Below are 13,637 nucleotides of genomic sequence, written 5' to 3' on the forward strand. Positions count from 1 at the left end.
ATTGAACATAAAGTTGACGTTTGAAAACTGTGAATGCTGCGACTGCATTTGGCTATGCAGTGAACTGAACTATGATTTGCTTCAGAGCTTGATGTTTTAAATTTCCGGTCTCCCTACAGATTTAGACGTAACGGGCACAAGACGAGGCACTGAGCCTTTGCCTTCGACCTCTGACCTATAATTTTCTTGAAAAGTGCCTCTCATATACAGCATTGACTCATTGGAGCCCGAGACATTGAGGTCATATGATGTGTGGCTCTATGTGGCCTTCTTGGTAAGGTCATGCGAATGAAATTTGGAAAAAGCTTCACAACTAACACAAATGCAAGGTATAGATATTAAAGCACATTCTTGAATGATGAGATGTGATATGTTCTTACAACTCTACCGTTTCCCCTGTCTTGAGCTGTTCCCAGGCTATTGGATGAGAGGGAGAGGAAGGAATTCCATCGATGGCTTATAGAAGTTCACTGCACATTGTCAAGTATCATCATCATCATGATTGCTCCAGCTGAATCTTGTCTAAAGTAACAGCAATCAAGCCGGGTTGACTTGTATCTTGTGCAGCCTCACTAGTTGGTTGATTAAAAATGTGACTGGCGTTCGTCACTCGGTCCTCCCATTTCAGCACCTGCTACAGGATTTAGACAGTTTGAGTACCATATCCGCGAATTCTCTCGGCAAAGGCCCAGCTCTGAGCCTCGAGCTGCAGACCATCGGTGAGCTCCACTCCTTCCTTTGTGACGACAGCCATCGAGTAAGAGTCCAAACTACGGGCATCGCGGTAGTATAGAACCTTCATACATTCCTTGATGATCTTGATAGCCTCCTCCTTCTCCAATTTCTGTGCGGTCTCCTCGTCGGGGACATGACGACGCATGATAGGCTGGGCTAGCATGGAACCGAAGCCCGTAGCCAGACTGGGGGCACTGTAGGTACTGCCGAGTAAGTCGGCAGCGGCAAGGAATGGCTTGTCATCGTCGTCGAGGCCAGCAACAAGGAGATGGTTCCACAGGGGGTCGAACTTGGAGCGTCGGCGGTAAAGCAGCTTGGCGAGGTAGCGGTGGAGGTTTGCGGCATTGAGACGGGGAGCGTCGGGGGATGTGTAGGCCTCGTCGAGGGAGAGGTCGATGAGATGGCGGTCGAGATACTGCATATCGGAAATGTCGCCGCTGAAGCCAACGACCGAGGACTCGGCGAAGGAGCGGAGTCGCTTAACATCGGTGAATCGGGCCAGAGAGCCGTATGACGCTGGGAAGGATTAGCTTCTATTCAGATATCGGCGCTGATACAACGGACCTAGGTTATCAGCAGCCATGACAACTCCATCCTTGAACTTGACTGCGATGACGGAGGTACCAGTGACGATGGGCTGTTGGGTGCTTTGCTTAGGGCCATTATCGGTCATGAAAGAGGCATCGTAGGCACCGTAAACATCGTCTCTAGGCTATTGAGGGTCAGCTTATTGTAACTGGCCATGCTTAAAGGTGTAATATATGAAAGCACATACACGACCCCAAGCTTGCGGACGGTGATCCATGGTCTATGCAGTCGAATGAATTGGGAAGTGAGAAATGTCGCAGGTCTTTGGGTTGCTCTGGTGTCAAGAAATAAGACCGTCGGTATTTGTAGAGTACAATTTTCGTCGCCTTCAGTGTTGATGAGTTGATGATGGAGTTGAAAGAGCTAATGTTGGTTAGTCCAGCCTTGCTTGACTTGACTTGACCTCACTCACTGTCGCGTCCAACGGCAGCCTGCGACCAGTGGATGAGGTGAACGTGGAGGAGTGTTACATAAGCCAACCCTTGGGTGATGATTGGTGCAACTGGAAAGCTGCAAGAGCTGTAGCTCAGAAAGTAGAGAGTACTTAGCGTGCTAGTATAACGCATGCGGTTCAAACGTACCACTACTTTAGTACTCAAGGGAGCTCTCGCATGAAGTTGAGCCCACTCTCGCACCTGCCCACCTGCCCACCTTCCAAGGCCGGCACTGGAATTAGAAACTGCCCGCCCGCAAAGCGCAAAACATGAGGTAGGCACTGTCTGTCTACCTTAGGTCAACACCATCAGCCTCATCTCGACTAGGCCAATTCCTCACCGTACACAAACTCAGCCTTGCAGTTAATCGCCGCCGCCACTGTAAATCGCTTCGCTCAGATCAACTCTCTCCAAATCAACCGTAGCAATCACCAAAATGCTCACTTCCGTGGGCCGGGCCGCCGTCCATCGCGCTCAGACAGCCCGCCTTTCTGCTTCTGCTCCCTCTGCCGCTCAATTGCTCTGTCGCCAGTCGGCCACAAAGATTGCGCTCCCCATCCGAAGCTTCACCGTCTCAGCATGGTCCCCCTCTCCTGCCTCCGGCGATAAGAAGGCCGCCAAGAAGACGACCACCACCACCACTAAGAAGGCTACCCTCACCACCAAATCCAAGTCTAAAGCGACTGATAGCAAGTCCAAGTCCCAGACTAAGGCGAAGTCTAACCCCAAGGCTACTGCGCCAAAGCCCAAGAAGGCCAAGAAAGAGGTTGATCCAGAGAAGGCCAAGAAGCTCGAGATCCGGGAGCTCAAGAAATGGGCGCTCAAAGACAAGCTGGCTATGCTTCCAGCCAGCACTTGGACCCTTTTCACGTCCGAGAACCAAGGGAACCTCTCAGGAGCTGGTGGAATCACCCAGCAGATGACTGAGCTGTCTGAGAAGTTCCGTCAACTGACCGAATCCGAGCAACAAGTGCGTCACGCCCTTTCCCCCTCCCTTCCCTGAACGAGCTAACACAAAGTTGAAGGAACTCCATAGCAGGGCCGTTGCCAACCGCCAGAAGAATCTCGCGACTTATAAAGCTTGGGTTGAGACTCATGAGCCGGCGCGCATTTACTTGGCTAACAAAGCCCGCCGCCGCCTCGCTTTCCTAACTGGCAAGCCTGTCAAGCCAATCTCAGATGAGCGTCTGCCCCTGCGTCCTACAGGCTCTTATTCCCTCTACCTTATCGATAATTGGAACAAAAGCCATGCTGAGAGTAGCCAGACCAAGTTCAAAGAAATGGGCGAGTCCTGGAAGGACGTGACCCCTACTGAGAAGGCCCTATATGAGCAACGCGCCGCTGATTCATCTGTCAAGTACAAGGCCGAGATCGAGAAGCTTGACGCGCGCGCAAAGGTCATCCAGGAAACTGGACTTGCCTAGGGAACCGATTATGAGGGGCTTCCACTTAGATTAGAGAGGAATTCTATGTACAAAGGACTGTTTCGTGAGTGATCGCTGTTGTGCAAGTGTAGGAATCCAAGGTGTTTATGATCTATTTATGGTATGGTACTGATCATAAAGGGCTGGGGGGGGTCAAGGGAATGGTAACGGGGACTTTGTCTGATCTGGTTTTTGTCTATTTTTGTTCTTGTTTGTGTTTGTACTGGATCGTGTAGGGTACGACGGCCCTGGTTAAGACATGACATATCCCAAACTCAGCTGAGCTGGCAGTCACTTGGGAATAGTTAATAATCAAAGGCTCGTGTAACGTGCGTTTCGTCTATCTGTGTCGCCTTATAACGTCAAAGGACCAAGCTTTGCAGCTCTATCTAGTTGCGATGATTGATGGCAACCGTTATCTGCACCAAAGAAGCAGGAAAAAAGAACCGACAAACGCCTCGCTTATGATACGGATATCCAAGTCGCCCAAAATGCCAAGTCGAGTGAAATATCCAAACTGAAATATGGTGCGAACAGTCCTCTGACTTATCACTGCTTCTCATAAGGCGGGATTTCCAGAGCAACTTCACCATCTGCTCCGTACCACTTCGCACCACTTGTCTTGACCTGTCTTCCACTGGCTAGGTACAAAAGTAAGTAAGTATGCTTCGCGACATGGCCCCAGCAATACAGACGTATCCAGTCGTGGGTTTTGTCTCTACGGCACCAGGTTCCCCAACCCGCCAAACCACTCTTGAGATAATTAGCGAGGAAAACCCAAGTATCAAAGCGGACATCTGGGTCCCAGCCCCTGCAGTTGATAAGCCAGTATCCTCGTTCGAACGCTTCGATATCGCGGTTTGTCGTCGGACGATATCTCGACGACAGATCGCGGGCGAGTTTCGCGAGCTTCTCAGATATCAGATCTGCAGGATCAATGTCGTCAACACCCACGGGTGGCGATGGTGGCCGGATTTCCAAGCTATTGCTGACTTGGTCTCCCTGCGAGTTTCTCGTTGATAGAGCTGGCCCTGTATCGCTAGAGCTTCTGACGAGATCACCATGCTCCAAGTGTCCAATCTTGGATCGTTTTGATAGTGGGGGTTCTGACCCTGCACGAGGGGATAGAGCTGGTGAGTGGCTGCTAACCACACTGCCAGAAACATGAGTTATATTCGGGGCCAAATGCTCGAAGGCTATCACCTCTGTATTCGCCGAGGGTATGGGAACCACTGCTGCTTTGTCTGCTTGCGGTGTCGTAGGTACGATATCTGTGATTTCAGAGGCCCCTGGAGGCCAAGTTTCTTCTTGACTGTGAGGTGGTAGGGAGGAGGGAATTTCAACACCGTGTCCAAACTCTGGTACCGGAGGACGCTTCTTATGCGCCGTTGGCGACGAATATGGTTCCTGCGATGACTGAGTTCTTCGGACGTAGCTCTGTAGTATACGTGACGGTGAAACGTCCAAGAGCGCAGCATCGGGCATGGGATACGAGTCACTGATTTGACTCGCAGGCGCACACCAGGAGTTGACTGACCCGAAACCAGTATGGCCTGATGAGGGGATCGCACCCCGAGCCAATGCCTCACGCTGTAGACATGGTGATGATCGATTGTCTATAGCTCCTTCGAAACTTAGATCCTGGGATGTGATCTCAAAGGATCGTCCAAACGAAGTTGTTACCCTGGTCTGACTTGGCGATGGCGCTCCTTGATATCCTTCTGGCACACGCTGTTGTTTCTCAGCTGTCTGCGATTCTATCACAGGTAGTTGCGTGCGCCCGTGAGGCTCAAAGGCTAGATAAGCTTGGGCAAGTTGTCGATATGAAACATCATCAGTTGCTCGACTTGGTGCTGTGATGTGGACAAGAATCTCTACCCCGTCCGAGCTGTTCCTTGCCATGATTTGAATGCCAGTAAAGCATGTCGACTTCTTCTCGCCCAAAAACACTGTTTCCCAAGAGAAGAGGAAATGTTGCTCCCAAGGTCGATATTGGATGTTGCTTATATCCAAAGGGGTCCAAAATAGCAAGTAAAAGAGAGCACGAGCCAGGTGAGACAAGGGTGAAGGTATATGGAATGAAGTTGTAGGTGGGCAAAAAGAGAACAGGAAACAAGATGAGTGCTTATGGTATTCCTGAGGATTTAGGAAAGGCAAAGAGAGAGAAGGAGGAGAAGTGAAGTCTCGTGACACACGATATCGATTCACGCCGTAGACGTACAGAGGTCGCTTAGTTGATGAAGCCGCTGAAGATTTAAGGAGCTGATCCACTGATTAGTTGCTACAGTAGGCATCTAAGGTTGTGGAGGTGCTACAACCCCCACCATATTCCCATTAGCCTAAGATATCAGCCACACAGAAGAGGACCCCTGCTCTCACCACCAAATTAGCTCTATCCCTACAGTGGCCGTACCCCAGGATATTATCAACCTAGAGACTCTCTCTCTCTGGCTTACACTTCCCACCTCCTCGGGCGACTCCTACTGCTACCGCACTCTCACAACATACGCAGGCAGAGCAGACACACACCACTGACGATGGCTGAAAAGACGAAATCTAGAGGTCCTCTCGGGAGAGTTGTCGTCATTGGCGGCAATGGCTTTCTAGGCCATCACATTGTCAACCAGGCCCTTGAGCAATGGACAACCACTGCCACTATCGGCATCGACTTACGATGCGAGCGCAATCGCAATCCCAAGGCCGAGTACCGAGAATGCGACATCACCGACCCCGAGAGGCTTCTATCTCTATTCGAGGAGCTCAAGCCCGACGTTGTCATCCACACAGCCTCTCCTGTTGCTGTCAACCCCAATATCGGCCATGATGTGTTCAAGAAGGTCAATGTTGATGGTACACAGGCTGTTGTCGACGCCTGCCAAAAGACGGGTGTCAAGGTTCTTGTGTACACAAGCTCTGCCAGTGTCATCAGCGACAACGTTACTGATCTGCTCAACGCTGACGAGAGGTGGCCTTTGATTCGCGGGGAGGCGCAGACTGAGTATTATTCAGAGACCAAGGTTTGCTCACGCCACACTCAGATCGTTCCAGACTGTCTCGCTAACAAGGTACTACCCGCAGGCACAAGCAGAAGAGATCGTTCTCAAGGCCAACCGCCAGGAGGGCTGCAAGCTTCTCACGACCTCCATCCGTCCCGCTGGTATCTTTGGCGAAGGCGACGTCCAGACTCTCGCAGGCATTCTCAACGCCTACAAGCGCGGCAAGCACACAATTCAAGTCGGCGCCAACGAGAACCTCTTCGACTTCACCTATGTCGGCAACGTCGCCCATGCCCACCTTCTCGCTGCACAGCTCCTCCTCGCCACCGCTGCCTCTCCCACTATCCCCCTTGATCATGAGCGGGTCGACGGCGAGGCTTTCTTCATCACAAACGACACACCCGTTTACTTCTGGGACTTTGCCCGTGCCATCTGGCGTGCCGCCGGCTATGATAAGGGTACAGAAGGCAATTGGGGTCTCAACCGCGAGGTCGGCATCGCCATCGGCTATGTCAGTGAGGTTCTCGCCAACATTCTCGGAAATACCCCCACACTCACTCGCAAGTCTATCATCATGAGCTGCATGACCCGCTACTACAACATCAACAAGGCCAAGCGTGCTCTGCGCTACCAGCCTGTCTGGTCCTTGAAGGAGGGCATCGATCGTGGCGTGAACTGGTTCCTCGAGCAGGACAAGGCGGCTGCTGCCGCTGCCGCTGCCAAGGCGTAATCTTACTAGTAATGAGAGAAATGAATAAGAGGGTGCTCCTATCTAAAGGAAGAGAGAGAGAGAGACAGAGAGAGGCGAATGTGGTAAAAAACTTCATATCCGGCCACGAACAGCATATTTCGACATAAATATTCAATATGTGATATCTTTAATTATATATCGTTTAGTCTACGAAGATTCAGCTTCAAGGACATTTTCAGTCTCGCCCAACAAGACACACTAGCGTGACATTGTTCAAAGTAGCTTAACGTTTAGTTGGAATATAGTGTCTCATAATATAGCGCCAGATTCCATGATTTGAACAGAACAATTCTAGCTGTATCTAAGCAGATAAGACCAAGGTCCAGTCGTTCAATCGTCAGTATCCAAACGGAACATAATCTATTGTTCCTATCTCGCTTGTCATCACTTAAATGCGTGACCAAGATCCCATCTGATCCCAGAATGAAGCCAACATAAACTAAGGTAGTTTGCATCCTCACATCTGACCCAGCACACACGCATGCATTTTTTATTTTGCACGAGGAGTCAATGACCCTCTTCATCTTGATCTCGCCTCGCTTCACCTCGCCTTGCCCGGTCTCAACACTCCAATGGGAATCAACCCGCTAACATGGTTTACTCCATCCAACTCAGGTATAGAAGAAGATAGAAAGAGCACCGTAGATAGAAAGAAGAAGAAGAAGAAAAAACATAACAAGACCCTTTCTTGGAGCCCCTTTTTGTTTCGTAAGAAAAAAGGTATTGACCTCCAGCCCTCCCCCTGCCCAAAGAACAAACACTAAACCCAAGAGAAGATGACATTGGCAGACATGTATCTCTCATGCTATTTAGGTGATGGGAGCTCGAAGAGAACATGACATGAAGTTGAGTGTCGAGAAGGGAATAGTAATAGGAGCGAGATCATCATCTCAGCTTCCTAGAAGAAAGAAAAAGAAAACTACCAGGTTTGTCGTGTCGTGTGGTGTAGAAAACGATGAATGCCAAGGGTTTTGTGATTGGTAAAATGCTCTTTTCCTGTTTGTTCGACAGTTGTATGCTCTGATATAGGTAGCATATATAAGCCTGAGGAAGAAGCGAAGAGGAACGCCGTCGACTATGCAAATAACTCTCTACTCCCAAATCATACCTCCTGAACTGCATGTAGAATAACGAAACGAAGCTTGACGCTGGGCGTTTCCGGGCCCAGCTGTAATCAAGAATATCATTGTAAAAGACAAGTATCATGAGTTGCCGGACACACCAAGTCCGCTGCCTTGACGTCCCATACCAGAGTTACGCCATTCTCGCCTCCTGCTGTGCTCGGCGCTATCGAGCTGACTGTCCGACTGGTTGAACTGGTTGACCCCATAAGGCGATGCATTGCCCAGATCGTTACGTCCTCGGAACCGCGCCGGGGGAGTTCCATGCCCATTGTTGGGGTTAGGCATTGAAGGGTCTTGTATCGTGCGAACAGTGGCTTCACCCTGCCAAACTGCTGGGTCAGTTTCTACTCGCCGAGCTGGTGGTCGGGTGGAGTTATCCTGACGGTTGTAGACCTCGTTCACATCAGCAATAGAAATCTGTCCCCGTCGATCTTGGAATCGCTTCAGAATATCCTTCGTCGTGAGGTCTCCACTGTTGGTAAAGATATAAGGGTCGTTCATGAGGCCAAGGATCTCATCCGGAACCTAGAAAAGGTCAACATAATGGCCACAGCCCTAAAGAAGGCCGATTCTTACCTGGCACATTTCCTCGATATGTGTAATCATCATTTCCACGGCGTCAATAACGTACATAGCCTCGCTATCCAAGGCAGGTGCCCTGTTGGGATTTGTTAGGATATTGGGCGCAATGACAGTGGCAAGATTTCTCGTATCCATCTTAGAACCAAGGTCTTCATCCAGCTGGTGAAACGTTCCGGCCCACTTCAGGAAACTGAACAGAATCTCAAGACAGTCTCGGTGGCTCTTTGGTAAGAGACAGCAGGTCAAGTGCAGGCACCGCTTTCTCTTCTCAGGGTCCGAAATCTTGGCTGCACTGATCCATAGCCTGTATAGCTTGTGAGTCATGAGCGGATCTGGTAGATCTCGCAGGTAACGTTTGAGAAGCGCAGCAAGCTGAACGACGGGCTGTTCCATAAAGTTGACCACGTCACAACCTTCAGCGTTGATGGTATCCACCAGGCCTTGCTGCTTCTTGATGTTGCCATTCTTTCGGAACACGCCCTCAACCGAGAGATCCATCTTTCGCATCGACGATACAATGTCATCGATAACAGCTGGGATTCGAAGCGTGCCCGGACCAACACCGTCTGTCGATTCCGCACCATCCCTTTCGATGATTATCTCGAGAGGTACACCGAACACACCCTTCTTCTTGACGTTCTTGTTCTTATCATTCTTAAAGGCTTTTCCGATATTCTTCCAGATACTCGCCCCCTGTTTACGCGACTCAATGAAGCTCAGTAGTTCTTCGAGTGAGAATTCTTGCTCAATCATGGGCTGCATGGTGAGAACGGCAAGATGGCGAACGTTGAAGTACTCGAGACCAGAGAGTTCAGAGAAAAATCTTCGCCCAATTCGCTCTTGCACTGTTTCGGCGCGCTCTCGGTCGGCTGACTGCGTCCGCAGATGACCCTGGTTCGAAGAAGATGCATCTAGCGCTCGATCTTGAAAGGGCTGTGGTGCTTTCTGCTGCAGATCTCGAGACTGTTCGACAGCAACTATCCTTGAGATATCATCCAAAGTGATACCATCATTTTGTCCAAACATAATGTCGGTCGAGCCTTGTGCACCGTGGCCTTGCCCAGCATCGCCAGACGAACCTGGGCGAGGCCCTTTGCCATCAGTGTCCATTACTCGAGAACTTCGGGCTTGTCGAGCACTAGACGACAGGTGTCTATCCAGTCGCGTACTGCGTAGCCTGCGTACATCATTAAGAGTGTTCTCATAAGACGACTCTCGTTTGCTGCCACCGGGTCCACGTGACTGTGAGTCTCCTCCTCTTGACCTCGGGTCACTTCCCTGACCATCGCCTGTACCGTACCCGTTATTATCGTTGTCATCTTTGGATCGCGGGAGAGTTCCATTAGCTTTCAGAATATCCAACAGCCGAGCCAAGGCGACTCGAAGTAGAAAAACATATTGCTGCAGTTTTGAGACGTGCTCGAGTGGTAAAGCGTTGGCTCCAGCACAGTTGGTGCAGTATATGTTTCGATCCAATGCGTTGAGGCAAGCCTCTTGTAACGATCGTCCAACATCTCGCCCGCACCTCGTGCATTTAACACAGTTCAGGTGCCACCTCAGGTCGCCATTCTTGGCACACTCGTCCTCGACAGACCTGTGGCAAAGAGAGCAGTGGTCAGAGTCGTTGGCAGAGAGCTTTCCGCCGCTTGCAGTCACCGACAGCTGACCGTCATCGTTCTTTATTGCGTCAAGGTCGCTCAAATCGTCCAGGAACTGATACAGGCCTGTGGATGCGCTAGCTTCGCGCTCGAGACGGAGGGCACCCTGAAGGCAGATTCGAATTAAAAGTTTGAGATAATGGGCAAGACCTGTGACGAGTGACAACAGCTCTTGTGTGACACCGAGTTTGTGAGTAGCGTTGTCTTGTGTCTTGGAAAGGAGAGAGAAGAAGGAAACGATCTTCTTGCATAATAGTTTGGCTTCTCGCCCGTATGACATCCCTAAGCAGAAAGTCAGATCTCGTGCATTTCATATTCAGAGTTTGACTGTACCTTTTTCGTTGAAGCCAACCATAGTCTCATCCAGGCGATCTGCTGACTGGAACAATATCTCAACGTGCCAGATGAAGCGCTTGGCAACAAAGACACCCTCAACATATGAGCCATTGCTGACATGAAGCAGCATGTCAGATATGCAAGCAGCAGAGGACTCTTCGAAAGTGGACAGGACGCTCCATATACGGAACACCTTCTCTTCCATGCGCTCTTCCTCCACACGGATAAGGTCTCTGCCCGCAGCATCGTCCGAACTTTCGAGCGCGGGTCGCGCATCCGTAGGTTGCGCTAACCGCACATTCCAGAATTTGTGAATCATGTAGCATTCGGGGTGCCAATGCTGGTTTTGGCCATTTCTGAAGATCTCGACAAACTGCTTTAGAATGGCTGTCTGGCAGCCATTGCACTGCTGCGCGAACTGTGTAGAATAATGATAATGGCAGTAGACGTTTCCGTCATGTTCGTAATAGCTATCCTGAGCGCCGAATATTGTTGAGCATAATGAGCAAGTAAAATGATCGACGTGGTACTTTCGGTCTAGGGCCGTGATATAGGAGCCGCGGAGCGCTCCCCCGCACTGGTAGCAAAGGAGGCCAAGTCGGCGAAAGTAATCGGTTTCGCACAGAGGATATTGTCCCCGGCGATTTTCGTCTTCGGCAGGGAAGAATTTTGAGGCCACAATCTCCCCGCAATCCTATTAGTCAAAGATTAGTATCTGGCCGTGATCGATTAGAACAGGGTCGGCCTGGGGGCTCGCACCTGGCACTTGAAGCAATCAAGATGAAATGTTCCATCAAGAGCTCGCACAAACTGACCCGTCAAGGGCTCGCCACACGCCTGGCACGTCCTTGTCTGTCCGCTGGCGGATCTTCCACTTCGACCTCGCGATCTGTTCCGCTCAGCACTTTTGCGGGGCGGCTGGTCCTCAGCCCATCCTGGGGGATTCGGTGTACCTGGGGCGGATGCGGGTGGCCGCGGTCGATAGTTGCCGTTGTCGGGTGTGCGAGTTCTGTATATTTGACCACCGTTCTGCCAGTTTGAATCGGTATGCGGGGGCATGTCCTGGGCGTGATAATCGTGGGAGTGGTCGCCGTGGCCGTGGCCATGCTCGCCGAGCATGGCGTCGTCGTAGCTCGACGCCATCGTGAAAGCAATGCAGGACGTCGCTATAACACAATTCCCCCTCCTTGCTCCAAACCCGTCAAGCACGAATGGCCTATCGAGACCAAATTTCCAGCACGGGTCGACAGGTGTTTGCAGCGGTCGGCATCAGCACCAGCTGAGAGGAAAGTAACGACGGCAGCAACACGGACTTGATCAGGACCAATTGGCCAAGTCGGACGACTAATCGAACACGGCGAGATGCTGTATCGTTTGGGGGATATAAAATATCCTGGTGTTCGCGTGACAGTCGAACAATAAGCCCGCCCAGTTCGGACTGGGATGATGAGAGGCGGCAGGAGGAGCAAGTCGGTGGCAGCCAGGAAGCGATGCAGTGTGGTGCGGCACAAGACAACCAAGACCCGATCGACCTAGCCTAGTTGTACCTTAAGTGAGGCTGGAGCAGGTACTGCACCGTATCTAGGTAGACAGGTAAGGCTGAAGCGGAGAAGGGAAAAAAAAAAGACAATGGAAGAAGATGCGATCGATACAAGCGCGGCACAGCGCGTATGCGGCAGCGTGGGATGAAGGAGCGTGGGAGATAAAAGTCGAAGCCTGTCGTGAGAGTGTAAGGTAAGGTACTAAGGTATGGATGTAAAGTGAGAGAGGTATGGATACGGTGTATGGAGTAGAATATGGAGGTAGCAGCAGAGCAGAAGGCGCCTAGCGGTATGGGAGCTGAGGGCAGTTGTGGTGGAGAGCCCAGGGCTCAAGGATACCTAGGTAGACACTTAGAGAAGAGGTACCTCCAGCGTGTGCTGCAATAGGGGATTTAGAGGTCAGATACTTTTAGATTGAAGCATTCGACCTGGACATTCAGGGCCTTACTCTACTTACTACCTTACACATTTACTGCTACCTAGGGGCAAAGGTCGGGTACCAGTGGAGGCAACCTTGGCGGAGGGGGGGCTATTGGTACAGTCCCTAGATGAGACTGGTCGGCAGATTCAACGCCAGATCAGCTCCAAATAAGGGACGAGGCTAACTGAAAATGGCCTCAGGAGGGACAAACTGGGCACTAGTACCTGGGCGACCGGATAGCAGCATCAGCTACGGTCCAACAGATAGTCTAGTCACAGGGTGGACTTGAGATTCGAGCACATGAGAAGATGAAAGCATGATTTGGTTCATAGACCCAGTCGAGGAACAAAAGTACATCGAGTCGATGACAATCGCCAATGCGCGCAGTGCGTGCGTGCGTGCGTGCAGCGGACCAATCCATACAAGGGACCGTTGCCTTATGCAGATGCTGGGCTTGACACAGTCCAACGAACGAAATGTGAGATGCTGGTGGGCTCTAATGGGGGATGGAGTCCAGGTGGGCCCTGTTTGTATTAGGGGCGTTTGAATACATCGAAATATTAATTTACTGCAATTTCCAGGCGATGAGGATCCACGTCTGAATCCGAGGAACATGAGATTTAGTGAGATCCATTCACACTAGAATAAAAATAAACGGTGAATCCATTGTTTCGAATCTTGCTTCCATCCTTCACTTGTTCAGGTGCAGGTGTAGCTACATACTATATGCATGTCTCCGCCAGCACAGCCCTTGAAGGATTGATATTGGGTCGTTATTAGGCACTTTTTCTGTACTAACACATCTCTCGAGGCAGTTCATAGATACTATTTTTACTTCGAGGTCTACAGTCCTCCCCCCCCCCTTTCAACCGCTGGATGTTTCTCAGGGAAGAAGAAGAAGAAGAAGAAAGGAGGAGGGGCCAGAAACAACAATGCCATATCGTCAGCAAATATTAGAGTCCATCCCCAAGGATGTCACTCGAGCAACTTCGTGTGTGTCGTTTTCAATATGGAGTCAGAAATTACAGTACATGCCTCACCTCTCAA

At 50.7% G+C, this 13,637-nt stretch overlaps 5 protein-coding genes across 5 annotated transcripts; 2 read left to right on the forward strand and 3 right to left on the reverse strand.

Annotated features, from left to right (window-relative positions):
• Nucleotides 1-643: 643 nt before the first annotated feature.
• Nucleotides 644-1,540, reverse strand: FTJAE_12849 (20S proteasome subunit beta 7; the record flags this gene model as incomplete). Its single annotated transcript, XM_037345932.1, has 3 exons — nt 644-1,251; nt 1,300-1,447; nt 1,511-1,540. The coding sequence occupies 3 exons, from the start codon at nt 1,538-1,540 to the stop codon at nt 644-646; spliced, it is 786 nt and encodes a 261-aa protein (XP_037200105.1).
• Nucleotides 1,541-2,193: 653 nt separating this feature from the next.
• On the forward strand, nt 2,194-3,181 carry FTJAE_12850 (hmg box; the record flags this gene model as incomplete). The annotated part of the gene is made up of 2 exons (XM_037345934.1): nt 2,194-2,727; nt 2,783-3,181. The coding sequence occupies 2 exons, from the start codon at nt 2,194-2,196 to the stop codon at nt 3,179-3,181; spliced, it is 933 nt and encodes a 310-aa protein (XP_037200106.1).
• A 549-nt stretch (nt 3,182-3,730) lies between these two features.
• On the reverse strand, nt 3,731-5,083 carry FTJAE_12851 (uncharacterized protein; the record flags this gene model as incomplete). The annotated part of the gene is made up of 1 exon (XM_037345935.1): nt 3,731-5,083. One exon carries the CDS (start codon nt 5,081-5,083, stop codon nt 3,731-3,733), a length of 1,353 nt encoding a protein of 450 aa, XP_037200107.1.
• Nucleotides 5,084-5,718: 635 nt separating this feature from the next.
• FTJAE_12852 (sterol-4alpha-carboxylate 3-dehydrogenase (decarboxylating)) lies at nt 5,719-6,907 on the forward strand (the record flags this gene model as incomplete). Its single annotated transcript, XM_037345936.1, has 2 exons — nt 5,719-6,198; nt 6,260-6,907. The coding sequence occupies 2 exons, from the start codon at nt 5,719-5,721 to the stop codon at nt 6,905-6,907; spliced, it is 1,128 nt and encodes a 375-aa protein (XP_037200108.1).
• A 1,223-nt stretch (nt 6,908-8,130) lies between these two features.
• On the reverse strand, nt 8,131-11,771 carry FTJAE_12853 (Rho-type GTPase-activating 1; the record flags this gene model as incomplete). Its single annotated transcript, XM_037345937.1, has 4 exons — nt 8,131-8,577; nt 8,629-10,574; nt 10,626-11,322; nt 11,388-11,771. The coding sequence occupies 4 exons, from the start codon at nt 11,769-11,771 to the stop codon at nt 8,131-8,133; spliced, it is 3,474 nt and encodes a 1,157-aa protein (XP_037200109.1).
• Nucleotides 11,772-13,637: the final 1,866 nt, after the last annotated feature.

Source organism: Fusarium tjaetaba, assembly GCF_013396195.1.
Source record: "Fusarium tjaetaba strain NRRL 66243 chromosome Unknown NRRL66243_c0000365, whole genome shotgun sequence".
In the NCBI taxonomy this organism is placed as follows: domain Eukaryota; kingdom Fungi; phylum Ascomycota; class Sordariomycetes; order Hypocreales; family Nectriaceae; genus Fusarium; species Fusarium tjaetaba.